At 49.7% G+C, this 17,545-nt stretch overlaps 1 protein-coding gene across 3 annotated transcripts in view; it reads right to left on the minus strand.

Moving 5' to 3' along the window:
* Window positions 1–1,186: 1,186 nt before the first annotated feature.
* LOC115581728 (CSC1-like protein 2) overlaps window positions 1,187–17,545 on the minus strand; it is a 24,134-nt gene continuing 7,775 nt past the window's right edge. Inside the window, exons 2-24 of one of the 3 annotated variants that reach the window (XM_030417051.1) lie at window positions 13,371–13,589; window positions 12,525–12,604; window positions 12,316–12,354; window positions 11,463–11,553; window positions 11,245–11,282; window positions 10,560–10,702; window positions 8,583–8,634; window positions 7,774–7,882; window positions 7,397–7,467; window positions 6,676–6,756; window positions 6,423–6,546; window positions 6,054–6,187; window positions 5,684–5,821; window positions 5,435–5,588; window positions 5,236–5,342; window positions 5,014–5,100; window positions 4,855–4,920; window positions 4,530–4,692; window positions 2,721–2,826; window positions 2,231–2,398; window positions 1,939–2,054; window positions 1,772–1,855; window positions 1,187–1,680 (exon numbers count right to left, since the gene is read on the minus strand). In XM_030417051.1, coding sequence (XP_030272911.1) covers window positions 1,477–1,680; window positions 1,772–1,855; window positions 1,939–2,054; window positions 2,231–2,398; window positions 2,721–2,826; window positions 4,530–4,692; window positions 4,855–4,920; window positions 5,014–5,100; window positions 5,236–5,342; window positions 5,435–5,588; window positions 5,684–5,821; window positions 6,054–6,187; window positions 6,423–6,546; window positions 6,676–6,756; window positions 7,397–7,467; window positions 7,774–7,882; window positions 8,583–8,634; window positions 10,560–10,702; window positions 11,245–11,282; window positions 11,463–11,553; window positions 12,316–12,354; window positions 12,525–12,604; window positions 13,371–13,562 — 2,547 coding nt within the window. In that variant the 5' untranslated portion in view covers window positions 13,563–13,589 and the 3' untranslated portion in view covers window positions 1,187–1,476. Of the gene's footprint in view, window positions 1,684–1,771; window positions 1,856–1,938; window positions 2,055–2,230; window positions 2,399–2,720; window positions 2,827–4,529; window positions 4,693–4,854; window positions 4,921–5,013; window positions 5,101–5,235; window positions 5,343–5,434; window positions 5,589–5,683; window positions 5,822–6,053; window positions 6,188–6,422; window positions 6,547–6,675; window positions 6,757–7,396; window positions 7,468–7,773; window positions 7,883–8,582; window positions 8,635–10,559; window positions 10,703–11,244; window positions 11,283–11,462; window positions 11,554–12,315; window positions 12,355–12,524; window positions 12,605–13,370; window positions 13,590–17,545 lie in introns of all 3 variants that reach the window. The other 2 variants (XM_030417042.1, XM_030417058.1) reach the window with 2 other exon arrangements.

Here is a 17,545-nt window from a genome sequence, read left to right on the forward strand (position 1 = left end):
TGGAACTAAAGCTAGCAGGCTAAGCTAGCTGCTGCTCACACATGAAGTGAATCCAGCTGGACTAAATATAATGTGAACATGTAGGCTTCAGCTGTGGGACCAACGCAGGAGAGACTGAGCGAGCCAAACCTTCAAATTCTGATTTTCTGACGTTTTCAAAGTGAATAAAACTTTGAGCTGATTCTACAGAAGCCTGACGACCACCGGAGCTCGTTGGCCAGATGGTTTTGGTTACCTGGTGATGTTGCCGATGCAGGTTGGTGTACAATAAGATACTTCGCACGCACGCACACACACACACACACACACACACACACACACACACACACACACACACACACTTCAAAACAAACAGAAAACATTTTCCCTTGAGAGTCCCGACAGCTTCAGGCGTGATGGGTAGACCGTCCGGACGAAAAGCGCTGCTCTTCTGCGTCTACCGAGCTCAAACTACACGACTGCTGCTGCTGGAAGTGTCGGAGCGTCTTCACAAAGAGTTCTGATTGCTGAACCTACACAGACACAAAACATCCCGTTCCCTTCGTCAGGTATTCACGATTTAAGGTAGTTCAGGTGAAATCAAAGAACCAGAAAAAAAAGCAGTTCAGTGTGGAGTCCAGTGGTTGACCGGTGAAGCTCGTCTGACAGGTGGAGGATGTGCTGCTGAGATCAGGGTGGGAATCTGGCGAGCTCATTGGTCACGGCAGAGCTGCACTTGATGACATCGTCCGGAGGTGGCGACATCACAAATCCAGACAGCACGTTTAAACGACATGCAGCGAAAGCTTGGCAGGTCAAGAAAACCGAAAAACTTCCAGATGATGTGTTAAAAATGTCGGCAAAATCCACGAGCCACAGTTTCCACAGAGAGAAAGAAAGAGGACGGCGAACAGAGAAGGGAGACTGCGACGCGTCTGCGTAAGCGAGGCTTCTACCATTACGAGAGCTGGCGGTTGGCGACTTATTTAGCACTCCGATGTCGGAGGATGGCGGCAACGGCTGGCGTTCGTTTGGAGCAGTGCACCTGGCCAAAGAAAAAGAGAGCATCAGCATCAGCTTCGACCCCTCGACGGGTCGAGTACCGGCGACCCGCGGGGGGATCGGGAGTCAAGACACGTGTGCGAACGAACGGAATCCAGCCCAGGCACGAATTTTAAACCCCGCCCCCACCCCGAGAAAAAGAAAAAGAACAAAAAGAAAACTTTTGGCTTTGTGGTTATGTACAGTGGCTTCCTGTGGACACAGTCTGATGTCCAGTTTCCACAGACGTGCAGGACTGGATGTTGGCGACCCGGCGCCGGCGTCTAAGGTCAGGGTCAAGTCTTCCGAGCTGGGAGGGGGTGGAGCTAACTGTGTCAGTATCTGTACGTGTGTTCGTATGTGTTGTGATTCTCCAGTCAGCTTTATTGTGTAACTGTTGAGTGTGGGTATGGACCCTCAGCTAGCTCCGCCCCCTGCCTCGAGCTCCACCCCCAGCTACTGGTGGACCTCGTTGGCGATCAGACTGTCCTCCCCTGACTGAAAATCCGCCTCATTGATGCTGTTCCCTCCGTTCAACATCTCCTCGTCCTGGGACGACCCTCGGTCCTCCTCGCCGCTGCCACCGCCCGGCTCGTCCGAGTTTGGGTCCTGGAGCACCTGGGCGATATACATCTGCTGCTGCTGCTGCTGCTGCTGCTGCTGCTGGACACAGAACCACAACACACAGGTGAGCTAATGCGACACAGCCAATACACTTAAGAACCAGAGTTCTTGAGTTACAGCCAGTCACCTGAGACTTGGTGGTGGGCGAGGACGAGGGACGCGATGGACGTCCGTTCTCGACGGCGTCCACGTCGTTCTCCTTGGTGTCGATCTGAGACAGAGACGGGGAGTCAGACGCGGTTCTGATCGCCAACATCAACGTTTCATAGAGCATTTAATCAAACAGGGCTGTACCTTGTAGTTGTGAGCGCTGAGGTACTTGAAGTGTCCGAAGCAAACGTGAGACAGACAGACCACGATGGTGACGACCAGAACCACCAGAGTGAACATGGAGGTCGGCGTCTCAAAGCCTGACAACACAGCAGCAGGTAGCATCAGTTAGCATCAGTTAGCATTCCACAACAACAAGTCAAAGCCACCGAGTCACTCAAACGCAGCGTTCTGGACTTGAACCAGACGCGTCTCGACGCACTCGATTAGGACTCGAGCAGGAAAGGTGGTTTGTCCAGCAGGGGGCGGGGCTTACCTGTGCGTACGGTGGAGAAGAAGAGCAGCCAGAAGAGGCAGAGGATGGGCGCCGCCACCACCTGGGTGACGGCTCCCGAGTGGATCTTCTTGTCCAGTTTGGAGGGCAGGTAGGCGTAGTACATGTTGTACCGGTCCACCAGGTGTTTCAGCAGCATGTACATGAGACCTGCAGGGGGACAGGTGAGGCAGGGCGTCACACAGGCGGCTGAACGGATCGGATCCTCCTGGTTTTGCACCAGAATGATACTTTTTTTATTTTTTAAGTATTTTTTGGCCTTTTTATGGCTTTACAGCTGAAGAGGGTGACAGGAAGCAGGGAGAGAGAGAGAGAGAGGGAGAGACACGCAGCAAAGGGAGGATACATCCCAGAATCATACATTTTACTGTAAAATGCACAAAACCCTCTTTTGGGGGACCCAGGACCCCCTGGAGGTTCAGAGGCCCCCCCCCCAATGAAAACTGTTGACAGTTGTGTGGTTGAGACTGACCGAAGGGGACGATGATGGGACAGGTGATACTGTAGGCCATCACCACCGTGAAAACGTTCATCATCCAGGCGTACGCTGCCCCGAACTGAAACTCATAGGCCTGGTGCTGCAGGGACACGAGACCACATGTTAGACAGGACACAAGCAGAGGGGACAGCTGGGCTCAGATCCAGGTGTCCACGTCGAGACAATAATGGACTCCAAAGGTGTTCACCAGGACCGGTGTCAACCACAGTCAAGTCTGTTTGATTTTTGTCGGTCAGTGTCGGTCAGTGTCAGTCAGCGTCCGTCCTCTCGGGCAGTGTCGGTCAGTGTCGGTCCTCTCGGTCAGTGTCAGTCAGCGTCCGTCCTCTCGGTCAGTGTCAGTCAGTGTCGGTCCTCTCGGTCAGTGTCAGTCAGCGTCCGTCCTCTCGGTCAGTGTCGGTCAGTGTCGGTCCTCTCGGTCAGTGTCGGTCAGTGTCAGTCAGTGTCGGTCCTCTCGGTCAGTGTCGGTCAGCGTCGGTCCTCTCGGTCAGTGTCAGTCAGCGTCCGTCCTCTCGGTCAGTGTCAGTCAGCGTCCGTCCTCTCGGTCAGTGTCGGTCAGTGTCGGTCCTCTCGGTCAGTGTCAGTCAGCGTCCGTCCTCTCGGTCAGTGTCGGTCAGTGTCGGTCCTCTCGGTCAGTGTCAGTCAGCGTCCGTCCTCTCGGTCAGTGTCGGTCAGCGTCCGTCCTCTCGGTCAGTGTCTGTCAGTGTCGGTCCTCTCAGTCAGCGTCCGTCCTCTCGGTCAGCGTCCGTCCTCTCGGTCAGTGTCAGTCAGCGTCCGTCCTCTCGGTCAGTGTCGGTCAGTGTCGGTCCTCTCGGTCAGTGTCAGTCAGCGTCCGTCCTCTCGGTCAGTGTCTGTCAGCGTCCGTCCTCTCGGTCAGTGTCTGTCAGTGTCGGTCCTCTCAGTCAGCGTCCGTCCTCTCGGTCAGTGTCAGTCAGCGTCCGTCCTCTCGGGCAGTGTCGGTCAGTGTCGGTCCTCTCGGTCAGTGTCAGTCAGCGTCCGTCCTCTCGGTCAGTGTCTGTCAGTGTCGGTCCTCTCGGTCAGCGTACGTCCTCTCGGTCAGTGTCAGTCAGCGTCCGTCCTCTCGGGCAGTGTCGGTCAGTGTCGGTCCTCTCGGTCAGTGTCAGTCAGCGTCCGTCCTCTCGGTCAGTGTCGGTCAGTGTCGGTCCTCTCGGTCAGTGTCAGTCAGCGTCCGTCCTCTCGGTCAGTGTCGGTCAGCGTCCGTCCTCTCGGTCAGTGTCTGTCAGTGTCGGTCCTCTCAGTCAGCGTCCGTCCTCTCGGTCAGCGTACGTCCTCTCGGTCAGTGTCAGTCAGCGTCCGTCCTCTCGGTCAGTGTCGGTCAGTGTCGGTCCTCTCGGTCAGTGTCAGTCAGCGTCCGTCCTCTCGGTCAGTGTCTGTCAGTGTCGGTCCTCTCGGTCAGCGTCCGTCCTCTCGGTCAGTGTCGGTCAGTGTCGGTCCTCTCGGTCAGTGTCAGTCAGCGTCCCGTCCTCTCGGTCAGTGTCGGTCAGTGTCGGTCCTCTCGGTCAGTGTCGGTCAGCGTCCGTCCTCTCGGTCAGTGTCAGTCAGCGTCCGTCCTCTCGGTCAGTGTCGGTCAGTGTCGGTCCTCTCGGTCAGTGTCGGTCAGCGTCCGTCCTCTCGGTCAGTGTCAGTCAGCGTCCGTCCTCTCGGTCAGTGTCGGTCAGTGTCGGTCAGTGTCAGTCAGCGTCCGTCCTCTCGGTCAGTGTCGGTCCTCTCGGTCAGTGTCGGTCAGCGTCCGTCCTCTCGGTCAGTGTCAGTCAGCGTTCTCACCCTCTTGACGTTGCGGCGGTCAGCAGCGGAGCGAGCCAGGCACAGCCGGATCATGTACATGAGCAGACCGGGGATCCTCAGCAGGTCCATGGCGTTCCCGATGAACGCAGAGGCGATGACGTAGTTGACGAAGAACGCTCCGTTATCCGGCAGGAAGACGCACCTGAAGAGACACGACACAGAAGACAGGGACTTAAAGTCTGTATCTGAGCTCTGCTTTGAAAATATATTGGTCATTTAAAACGAAAACTCGATTTGTATTTTAGATTTAATCGTCTGTTACATGATGGAAATCATCTGACAGACGGTTGACAGGACGACTTACTCAAATCTGACTTTGGCATCAGCCAGGAACTTCTTATCAAAGAGCCAGCGGAAGAAAACGTCCAGACTGGGAAACCAGAGAGAGACGGTGTGTTACTGAGGACAGCAGAGGTCAAAGGTCAATCAGGGACGGATTCTTACAGCGAGCACTTCTCATTACCTGCTGAGTCCGAGAGATGGCAGCAGCAGAACCATGAAGATCAGGAAGGTGTAACATTTATGCATCGTCGTCCTGTTTTCTCCAGACCTGCGGACACACCGAGACATACTTAATCAAATACAGGTGAATTCAGCCCACAGCACTCAAATAAAAACACTTGTGCGCTAGTATTGATACTGCAGTACTGATGGAGAGGGGCTGAGGCGTGAACAGCGGTGCTACCTGGTCCAATGAGCCTCGAAGAAGGCAGAGTAGTAGACGATGGTGGGCAGCAGAGCAGAGAAGGCCCAGAGCAGCAGAGTGGGGAAGAACTGGGTGACGATTGGGTTCTGTTGAAAGAACCGACACACACAGACACTCAGCAGACAGTCGGAGCACAACCAACAGCATACCGAGCGGCTCCATCTGGATCCATTCTTACATTGAGATACTCGACGGGCTTGGTGACGTTGAACTTGTCCATGGTGGAGATGATGATGGCCGGCGTGGTGAGGAAGAAGAGCAGAAGGAAGAGGATGCAGTTGATGATGAAGCAGCGGATCCACCAGCAGATGCCGCCCAGCGACAGGTGTTCCCTGCAGGAAGAAACCACACGCATGAGCAGAGGGTGATGGGTGCATTGGTTTTGTGGCTTGGTGTGGTGTGAGGCGGGCGGAGCTTGTGGACGTACCAGCGGACGTTCTGCGGGTCGGGTGCGTACGAAACACTCCAGCTGTGAACGTGAAGAGCCTCGCTGAACTGAGAGGACTGTGGCTCCTGACGACACCGACAGCCCTGAACCTGACAAGCGTTGAAGTCCTTCAAAATACTGTGAAAACATAAGGGGTGGAGTCAGTGGGATGGGGCGGGGCCAGAGAGAGAAGAGGAGGAGTCAGAGGAATGTGAAACAAACACAAAGACAAATGAACCAATTATTGTGTGACTGTTGTTGGGAGAGGTGAACAGCAGGGCCGGGGTCAGATACGGGGCGGGGTCAGATACGGGGCGGGGTCAGATACAGGGCGGGGTCAGATAAGGGGCGGGGTCAGGTGGTGGCTCACATAGCAGTCATGGCCTCATTTTGGAAGGTGACAAAGGCCATGCCCAGCGGTTTAGTGTGGACCTTCTCCTTCTCCTTCCTGTACTCCTCCTTCAGCTTGGCCTCCCTCTTGGTGTAGTAGCTGACCGCCTCCTCCTGCAGGACAGACGTACGCTGCTAAATCACTGCTAACAAGCTAACATGCTAACCCCAAACCCACTCATCCATTCAGGCCATGTATAAACATACATCACTGATTGTGCACCAGTCAAGAAGTATAATCTCCAATCAGAGCAGAGTGTGTAAATCACATGGTGCTTGTGTGAAGCTACATTGTCTGTAAACAGAGTGTTAGCATCAACGTTAGTGCTAGCGTCAGTGTTAGCGTCACCTCCTCGCAGCCGGTGATGGCGCAGCAGCAGAGGTGTCCACAGGGTTTGGGGTTGATCATGGTGGGGACGTGTTCCTTCGCCATCAGGTCAGTGAAGAACTTCTTACTGCGCTCCGTCTTCTTCCTGACAGACACAAACACAGAGCAGGTCTGGTTGTTCAAACGTGGAGAAGCAACACATCCTATTAAAGAAAAACCCACAGCTGATGCGTATCCCAGCATGCACTGGGCCCTGAGCGTCCGTCTGTCTCACCTCTCGGCGTTCAGAGACATCAGTTTGGCCACGTTGTAGCAGATTCGAGCCTCGAGCACGGTGCAGTTCTCGTAAGCCTGCCTGAAGAATAAACACAAACCAGAAACATTGCTGTAGTTTTTAAGAGTTAACGACAGTTTGAACCTGATTCCTTTGCAGCGTTCGTGTTATTGTGAAAAACTGAATAATATCTAAAAGACAATTATTTCATAAGTGAAGTTTCAGGCAGTAAGACTGGTTCAGATGTTGAACCTCAGAGTCTGTCTGTCTGTAGACGTCCAGTTAACATATTTTAGTCCAAATGTGAAGTGGAAACAGCAGCTGGATATCAAACACTGGACACATTCTGATTTCCCAGAATTCGCATCAGAAAAACACGTGGTACTGTTTTCTTAAATCTAACCGAGACTACGATACTGTTCATTAAACCAGACGGAGGTTCAGGTTCTACATGACCGACTACATCCCGCCTCATGTTGTGGACTGTTCTGACCCACAATCCTCTGCTCAGCTGATGACACGTAACACAAACATGAACAAGGCAGAGAGCAAAAGGAGCTCCAGGTGCAGCGTCACGGTGAAGAGGTGTGTCCTGAGCTGAGGCCAGAACATTTCCCAGTGAAATACCAAGACGTCACAGAATAGGACTAAAAGACATTTTGGGTAAAAATGAGAAGAAGAAGAAGAAGAAGAAGAAGAAGAAGAAGAGCAGTGAACTTACTCAAAGTGCTGTTTGATCTGAGTCTCCTCGGCGTATTTAGAGATGCCGTTAATGAACAGAGTGCGCTTCACCTGCAAGACACCAAACTGGGATTAGAACACAAACACAGCGGTCCTGGTTTAAAACTGCGTCTCGTTTCTGTGACAACACAATCTTTTGTATCTGACATCAGAGGAGGAGGGTCGGGGTGATGACATCATCCACAGGAGACAAACATACAGTGACTCTCATCACCGAGGACGCGGTGACATCACCAGAGACTTTCAGCTGGCGGCGCCCGGAGAGAAGACGCTGGGCCTTTTCTCCGGGCGCCGCCTGACGCAGACGCTAACAGAGGAGGACAGGAACAAACGCTGTGTGGACGAAGGCTCTCCTACCAGGTCGTCCTCCTTGTAGTGCATCTTGGACGTGTGTCTCCTCATGCTGTAGACGGTCAGCAGCAGATACATGAAGGCAAACGACGTGTGCAGCCACAGCAGGTTCGTCCTGAACAGACCACAGACAACATCAGATTTATTTTTATGCTAAGCTAGGCTAACCACATCCCAGACGCACGTGTGGAGCTGATCTGAAACATGTGGAGGAGGTTCAGTGAAGCTTAACACGAGCTGAAAACAATAAATACAACATGTCCGTGTTTGTAAATCACTAGTTTTCAGATATTGCAGGTCTTTAAATGACAATTTATACCGTTTAACTGTTTATATGTGGCGGACCCTGCCACCTCTCCATCTTCAGACAGTGTTTCCTCTGAGAACAGCTGGTTTATTTATGATATATACATTATTTATACTCACTGATGGAGACGGTTTGTGTTATAACCTCATTAATATTGTAAAGATTACAATGATGCAGAGGTTTTGTCTTCTGAGTGACTAAATATCTGAGCGGATGGAGACTGAGGACGGGTCGGCTCTGACCCAAAACCCCCAACTGGCCAGAACAGCAGTCCGTCGGTGTTCCAGGACCGGAGGAGCTCAGTAAAGATGATGCCCAACTGTTCTACACTGTTCTGGTCTCTGTGGCACATATTGTTCAACACAAACGTCTCATTAACATTAAACCGTGAGTCGCTTCCACTGATCGTCTCTTCACACTATCAGGGCAGACCGGACCGGACCAGACCAAACCGGACCGGACTGGACCGGACCGGACTGGACCGGACCTTGTGTGGCGGTGGACTCACCCAGACTTCAGGTTGGCTATCGTGGTGCGTCCGAAGCTGTAGGCGTTGTTTTCTGTAACAAAAAGATTCAATCATCAGCGAACAAGTCCTCGACCTGCCGACAGCAGCGTCCACGTTCCTGTTGTTTCACTTCACTGTTGAAGAGAAACAACAGAAATCAGCTCACAGCTCTGAATGTTAACAGCTACACTCAGTCTGTAACGATGCCACGGCAAGACAAGACACACAAACACAACCGTCTTCATGTAGACGGACAGGCTGGTACTGATGACATCACTGAACAGAACACATGTAACACCGAGCAGAATCATCCACAAGACAGTCTCTAAACTGTGATGTTAGACGTCTTTTCAACTTCAGTCACAGACGTTTAAGAACTTCTTGTGGTTCAAAATTAAAATTTTCATGATGCCAAATTTTACATCATGCAGCAAAATCTACAGCGAGGATTCAGACCCTGAACCTCGACCTCAGCAGCTGCAGGAGGCGCGAACTTTACCTGGAGAGCTACTCATCAGATTTATTACATATCATGTTCATCAAACCTTCCTGATGAAGGTCAGATGAACAAATCACCCTGAAAACACTCCGGCTCCTCTGGACCTGTGGATGATTCTGCTTGGTCGGGTTGAGGGTTCGATGCCGTATCATTTTAAACTCGTGGCATCAGAAAAGCATCAGTTTGGATTCTGTGAACAAGCTGCTGCTACAGACGGAGTCACAACAGCCAACACATTCACTACAGAACGACTCTGAGACTTTGATATAAATATCTTCTTCTTCTTCTTCAAATGATTACATTCTTTAAATATACCTGGTAATGTTGTAATAATCTGTTTTATAATCTGCTGGTTGATGAAGTCAGAAATTATTTCAGGAAAGTTTAAAATGTGAATTAATGGAGGTGCACTGAGTGACGAGATGACATCATCAGGTCTGCCACCTACAGCCTGGCTTATGACCTGAAACCGGCTCAGCAGTCGACACAAAAACATAAATCTAAAGAGAACCAGCCGGTCCTGTGTCGACCCTCGTTGTCCTCTGAAGCTTCTGTTCCTTCAGTCCAGTCAAACTTTAACTGCAGGTAAAAACACTCCTTCCACCGCAGATCAGATCCAGGATCTACACGTCTACCATCAGACAGCAAACACAGACCTACAGACGTCCTACAGACGTCCTACAGCTCCGCTCAGACTGCTGTTACCTTCTTTAGAAGGAGGTCCGGGCGCTCCGGGGATTAGGAAAGCGTCTTTACTGATAATTCTGACTAAATTCAACCAGACACAAGGTGAGAACGTTGTGAGTCAGCAGCTGCAGTTACAATCACACTGTGAACATCAACGTGTCTCCAAGTTCAACACATCACCAGTGTTAACGAGTCTGACAGTCACTCAACACAAGTCTGACAAGGAAATCTGAACAAACACACAACCGTTAGCATTAGCATTAGCATTAGCTAACTGATAACCAGGACAAAGAAGGACATCTGGTGAAATTTAACTAAAAGTATGATAAACAATGATTTCATTCATAATGTTGTATTAACAATGTTGGACAGTCAACAGAATTCACTAGCATTCACGCTAAAGTAGCTAGCTACAGGCCAATAGTGCTAACTTCAGTTTCTGAGGGAAACTTACAAACAGATCTTGTGTTTTCTTTTTGTTAATTTTATTTTTAGCATCGATGGTCCGTCTGAAAGAAGAACACGAGTTGGATATTTGTTTGAAGTTTAGCTAGCTGCTCAGTTTTACCCTAATCTGTGTTAGCTATTACTAGCTTGTAGCTTGTAGCAGCAGAAACTTTAATGATTTGTGGTTAAAACGCACCAATCAGAGTCACATTTATCTTGATACACTGGACAGTGTCACTTCTGTCTTTACAGTAGTTCATCCACAGGTGTGAAGAGGTCCATGTTATTAAAGACCAGCAGAATAAAGTTTGGGTTTGACGGCTCTGATTGCATGTTGTTCTCACCCAGCAGGTCTCCGGAGAAGTTGACGGGCAGAACGATGCCGACTGAGAGGACGCCGACGACGACCAGCAGGCCGATGATGTGACGCTGGAAGGACAGATAGTGGACGGCGTCCTCGCCACACTTCTCCCTGATCTCTTCATCCCTGCAGGAGGAGGAGGAGGAGGAGGAGGATGGGTCAGTCAAGTTCTGACTGGATCAAACACTCCGGATAAAAACACACATGGAGATTAACTTATAGTCCAACCAGACCTGAACACAACACAGTGGTCCGCACTTCGTGTTCTGAGCAACGCTGACTATGTTTAAATGCACATTCTGTCCATCAACAGCCTGTCAGTGGCGCTGTACGTGTGGTGGTCCGGTCCACGGATCAATGTGGTGTTAATGTGGCTCGCTTCCCTGTCGACCACGACGACGTGTCGCGGTGACGACTGTTGTGTCGGTGCATTAATGATTCAGTGTGGCTGCAGGACACATGTGGACACATTCTACGCTTAAACACTAAAGCTACAGTAATGTTAAAATAGAGAGAAGCCCAAATCATTCTCTGATCATTTACATTGTTTGACTGCAGCATTTAGAGATTAAAGATTGTGTTGTCAACATCACTTCAGACTCTGACCCGTGAAGACCAGTTCTGTTGTTCTGATGCAAAGCGCCTCAATTAAGATCACACATACTCACTTTATTCTGAAGATGGCCGTCAACCACGAGCAGAAGCCCTGCAGTGAAACACACAAAACATCAGCAACACACACACACACACACACACACACACACACACACACACACACACACACACACACACACGTGGGTCTGAGTGGATGGGCAGGAGAAGAAGACAGCCAAGGTGATAATGATGATGATGAAGATGATGATGAAGATGATGAAGGTGGCCTTACGTTGTCTCGCTGGTCGAAGTCGACGGAGCTGGAGACGGAGGTGAGGCGTTCGTAGCGGTCGGGCGTCTCTGAGTGCATCGCTGAGGCGACGCTGTGGACACACAGGAAGGAGTCAGCTGACTGTTAGCTGTTAGCATGTAGCCACTCTGACCTCTGAAAGCTGATTGGACCTCTGAGGTTACTTCCTTTGACACTTTGATTTACACAACACTCAGCACAGACACAGAGGGCGCTAACAGGAAGTACAATATTTCACCTGCATCAACCTTCTGAACTCTGATCTGAAAACGTCTGAACCAACCTGACCGAGGCGTTTCCAGATGTGAGCGTGCTAGCCGACAATGTGTCGGGCCTCGTGTGGCGTTAGCTAACAAGCTAGCTAGCACGTCACAGGGTTTACGTCACACCGAGCTACACACACACATCCTGTTACCTTTTGACCGGCTCATAGTTATCTCTGTCTCGTCTTCGGCTGAGTTAACGTTAAAACATGAAGAGAAGTGTGGAGCAGTGTTAGCATCGCATCTGTTAGCATCACATTAGCCAACAGTGAGTGGCACGCTTTAAACCCACACACACACACACACACACACACACACACACACACACACACACACACACACACACACACACCCACACACACACACACTCCCGTCAGTGCTGGTGGTCTGTGGGGTCGTCACGGCACCATTAACCTCACTTGTTGTTAGGACTCCAGTACAAACACACAAACTGAACGATGAAGAAGAAGAAGTTGTGTTAGTGCACCAATGAGAGAGCAGAACCCTGTTAATGAAACCGGAGGAGGAGGAAGTTAGCGGACAGAACAAACATGGAGGAAGCAGCAACATACTATTCACGCTCCTCCAGGTCGCTGAAACGCTTCTTCAGCCTTCAGGAAGAAACAGAAAGAGAATCAACAGACGCTGTGAGACAGAGCAGCGTCATCGCCGCCAGCTCATCCTCCGTCTGTCTGCCAATCAGAGCACACCTCAGACGGGCCCCGCCCCCCACCTGCATGACATCACTGATGATGATATGAGAGCAGGCAGGTGTGTTTACCTGTCAGCGTCGGTGACCAGCGCCAGGCGGCCATAGTCCCACGCCACCTTCCGTAGAATGGAGAAGACGAAGAGCAGCACCTGAAGAAGAACACAGAGGACTTCCTGTTAGACGTCTGCTCAGGTCAAAGGTCGCTGACTGTTGTGTGGTGATGTCATCATGTTGTTGTTGTTGAACTTCAGTATGTGGGTCGAACCATGAAGCTGCAGTATCGATTTTTCCAACAGTCAGTGAACATCACAGCAGGGACAGAACGTTCTCACTCAGCAGGTCCCACAATGCACCCTGTTCCCTTCAACGCCACACACAAGAGACTAACTCAATAAACTGAGACGTCTACAGACTCCACTGAAGCCCCACAATGCACTGCACAGGCTCCAACAACCACTTCCTGTTTGGAAAGATCCAAGTTTCATAATAAAATGTCAACAAACAATAAAGAATCTCGAAAAATAATACAGTTCTACAGTTTCCCATCATGCTCTGCTGCAGCTGCCTTGGCCTGGTGATGTCATCGCTGAGGTCAAACACGGCGATCGATTATGGAAAAAGAGGGATGTCTGGAAAAACATCCGACTTCCAGTTTGATTGACATCTGTGTGACATCACGTCCTACAAGAACACATTAATGTGCTCTGATTGGTCGGTACCGACGGTGACCACAGAACGACATCAGCACAGAGTCGATCCTGTCAGCATGAGTCAGAGATATTAAAGACTGCGGCTGGATCAGAGCCGGATCAGAACCATAAACAGCCAGCTATCTGTGTGTGTGTGTGTGTGTGTGTGTGTGTGTGTGTGTGTGTGTGTGCGTGCGTGCGTGCGTGCGTGCGTGTGTGGACTCACCAGGAAGCACATGAAGTCGAGGGCGAGCACAGTGGGCACTCCTCCGAACGGCAGCCCCTGCAGCACCGTGCTGCGGATGCGAGCCGAGTAGCAGTAGTCTTTGGACTCGCTTTGGGCGGAGCAGTTGTCCTGACCGCTGCACGCCTGGCCGGCGCTGTACATCGCCATGGTAACGATCAGCGCTCTGAGCATGCTCACTGCCACATCCTCGCAGAGTACCTGAGGGAGGACAGACGCAGGTGAAACAGTCTGCTGATGCTTCTGATCAAACTGAAGAACTGAAACATCCGTTTGTTCACATCATCACTTGGATTCAAACGACCTGTGACGACTCTGCTGCTGTGACGCAGGGAGGCGCAAACTTTAACATGAATGTGGAACTGAGCCAAAACCAAACACCAACTGGACCCAGAGTTCTGCTATGTGTTATCCATCCTCAGATTACGAAGATCCATTAACAATTAGGGATCCTTCATATCTGACGAGTAAATAAATGGAAAACCTTTCTGAGTCTACAGAGAGCTGAGAGGATCAGAAAGAGCTGACTACGTTTCCCAGCATGCCTGAGCAGCAGCAGCAGCAGCCGACCGCTTCCTCCTCTGTGACCTACTGATCCGGTCGCTATGGTAACCCTGACTACAGCCCCTGACCCAGTTTTTACGCCTCGGCAGCCGTTTGTTGCTAAACTGCAGTGACGGCGCTCTGACTGATGATGTCATCGCTACGTCACGTGGCTCCGCCTCTGGGGGAACAGACTGAGAACAAAGAGACGACGAGAGGAAGCATCACACAGGACTCTACACATCATCCTCCTCCTCCTCCTCCTCCGCTCTGTCAGGACGGCCTGCGGCTCAGCCGACATGTTTCAGTTTGTCTCAGTATGACGTCGCTGGTTCGTCGAGCAGCTCAGAGGTCAACACACGTTTAACTGTGAAGCTGCAGCTTCACAGAGGAAAGTTTCCTCTTTACAACATTAATGAGGTAACAACACAGAAGACAACAACGTCCCACAACACTGTCTGTTTATATGTGGCGGACCCTGCCACCTTTTAGCTTTAAAGTAAAACAGTATGAATTGTAGTGAAGTCACGATTCTCCAAATCCTCGATTCGATTACATTTTCGATTCTAAGGTCACGATTCGATTCTTGATTTTTACATTTTTTTTTAAGCACAGGCTGCTGTGCCATTTTCAGACTTTACTTTTCTGCAATATAATATCTGACCTCTGTTCATAATGCACCACACTACACTGTCAAATGTATTTATTAACAACATTATGTAACATAACTAGTAACTAGTTTCTGCAGAGCTTACAAACTGTGGCTTTTTTGTCGAGAATGTGAACGTTGTCAACATAACTCACTGGAAATCCAAAATACTTCCACAGCAGCGACTTCAGTGAAAGAGGAGGAGGTTCAAGTTCTGTTGATGGGTCTCCTGCATCTGCAGCTGCCATTGGTGTAAGAGTGGCGGAGGAATAGGGCGGTCAGGTGTGTGTGTGAGGTGTGTGTGCGTCAGGTGTGTGTGCGTCAGGTGTGTGTGTGAGGTGTGTGTGCGTCAGGTGTGTGTGCGTCAGGTGTGTGTGTGAGGTGTGTGTGCGTCAGGTGTGTGTGTGAGGTGTGTGTGCGTCAGGTGTGTGTGTGAGGTGTGTGTGTGAGGTGTGTGTGCGTCAGGTGTGTGTGTGAGGTGTGTGTGCGTCAGGTGTGTGTGTGAGGTGTGTGTGCGTCAGGTGTGTGTGTGAGGTGTGTGTGTGAGGTGTGTGTGCGTCAGGTGTGTGTGTGAGGTGTGTGTGCGTCAGGTGTGTGTGCGTCAGGTGTGTGTGTGAGTGTGTGTGCGTCAATGGGAGAAGAAGGAGAAGCCAAAGCAGCAGCAGGAGTGGCGACAGCAGTAAAGTGTACAGTACAGGCTGCAGTCTGGCTGTGAATAAAGGTGACGGCTCCTCCAGATACAGCAAAGCTCTCTGGTATTATTTCCCGACCAGCTTAACACGTGGAAGGGGTTCACCTCGCGGGTAAACACAAACTTCATCCCTGGAGGAAATCATCTCCACTGTGCTTCCCGACCACGGTCCAGGAGCAGAACATTAATGGTGTAAGCAGGGTTTCCTCTGCATGTAGTTGACTGTGGCGCACCGCCACGGCAAAATAAAAGCCGCCACACCTTAAAAATTCAGGCATAAATAAATCCAGTGTTAGAGAAAGTAAATATTTTACCGTCGTCTTCCACCGCAGACTTTGATGTTAACTAGCATGTTGGATATTTAGCTTGATAATTAGCTAGAGGATTAAAATGGTCACTTAGAGCGGAGTCCTGCACGGGTCTTATTTTACATTCCGCACCCGAGCCGACCCGCTATAAATTGATACCGACGTCCGAAGGAAAATTGGACGGACGCAATTTTTAAAAGTGAAAGTAAGCCAGCGTGGGGAATGTGAGTTCTGGGAGGGCGCAAGCACGCATTAATGAGCTCATATGAAATATAAATGCTTATCATTTGTGTCGCTAATAATGACTGATGATAAGTGACGCCTTGAAAATGGCAATCGTAAAACCCGACCCGCCTCTTCAGGCGTCCGACCCGATCGCATCTGTGTCCGACACAGTACGTTATGTTTCACCCGTGCAGGACTCAGCATCGACGATTCCATCTTTTAATTCGAAGTTTGAGATTGTGACTTAATTTTGGTCGATTTCGATTTAAAATCTAAATCGTGACACCCTTACTGAATTGTGTTAAAGGTCAGTTTTTAATTCAGTCATGAAAACAAAGAGAGTTTGTTTATTTAGTTTGTTTATCAGCCAATGAGGATCTTTCTCTGCTCATTAACATTTATTCAACTAAACTACAGACTGCTCCTTTAAACTACAGACTGCTCCTTTAATCTACAGACTGCTCCTTTAAACTACAGACTGAACCTTTAAACTACAGACTGAACCTTTAATCTACAGACTGAACCTTTAATCTACAGACTGCTCCTTTAAACTACAGACTGCTCCTTTAAACTACAGACTGCTCCTTTAAACTACAGACTGCTCCTTTAAACTACAGACTGAACCTTTAAACTACAGACTGAACCTTTAATCTACAGACTGAACCTTTAATCTACAGACTGAACCTTTAAACTACAGACTGAACCTTTAATCTACAGACTGAACCTTTAATCTACAGACTGCTCCTTTAATCTACAGACTGAACCTTTAATCTACAGACTGTTCCTTTAATCTACAGACTGCTCCTTTAATCTACAGACTGCTCCTTTAATCTACAGACTGCTCCTTTAATCTACAGACTGCTCCTTTAAACTACAGACTGCTCCTTTAAACTACAGACTGAACCTTTAAACTACAGACTGAACCTTTAATCTACAGACTGAACCTTTAATCTACAGACTGAACCTTTAATCTACAGACTGAACCTTTAAACTACAGACTGAACCTTTAATCTACAGACTGAACCTTTAATCTACAGACTGCTCCTTTAATCTACAGACTGAACCTTTAATCTACAGACTGTTCCTTTAAACTACAGACTGTTCCTTTAAACTACAGACTGCTCCTTTAATCTAAAGACTGCTCCTTTAATCTACAGACTGCTCCTTTAATCTACAGACTGTTCCTTTAATCTACAGACTGCTCCTTTAAACTACAGACTGAACCTTTAATCTACAGACTGTTCCTTTAAACTACAGACTGTTCCTTTAAACTACAGACTGCTCCTTTAATCTAAAGACTGCTCCTTTAATCTACAGACTGCTCCTTTAATCTACAGACTGTTCCTTTAATCTACAGACTGCTCCTTTAACATCAGGCTCCAGATCAGAACCAGAACATCACTGGCTGGTTGGTCAGGTTTCTTATGGATCACCATTAGAACATCTGAGCTCTGATATTCTTTAAAACCTGATTTAACTCTGACCGTCCAACAACCTTCACTCACTGACTTCCTGTTGAACTTCCCTAGAACAGCTCAGAGGTCTGCGTGTGTCCAGAACCCTGCGAGAGGCACCAGAACTCTGCGAGAGGCACCAGAACTCTGCGAGAGGCACCAGAACTCTGCGAGAGGCACCAGAACTCTGCGAGAGGCACCAGAACTCTATGAGAGGCACCAGAACCCTGCGAGAGGCACCAGAACTCTATGAGAGGCACCAGAACCCTGCGAGAGGCACCAGAACT

The sequence above is a fragment of the Sparus aurata genome, chromosome 1 (assembly GCF_900880675.1).
Source record: "Sparus aurata chromosome 1, fSpaAur1.1, whole genome shotgun sequence".
Classification (NCBI taxonomy): Eukaryota; Metazoa; Chordata; class Actinopteri; order Spariformes; family Sparidae; genus Sparus; species Sparus aurata.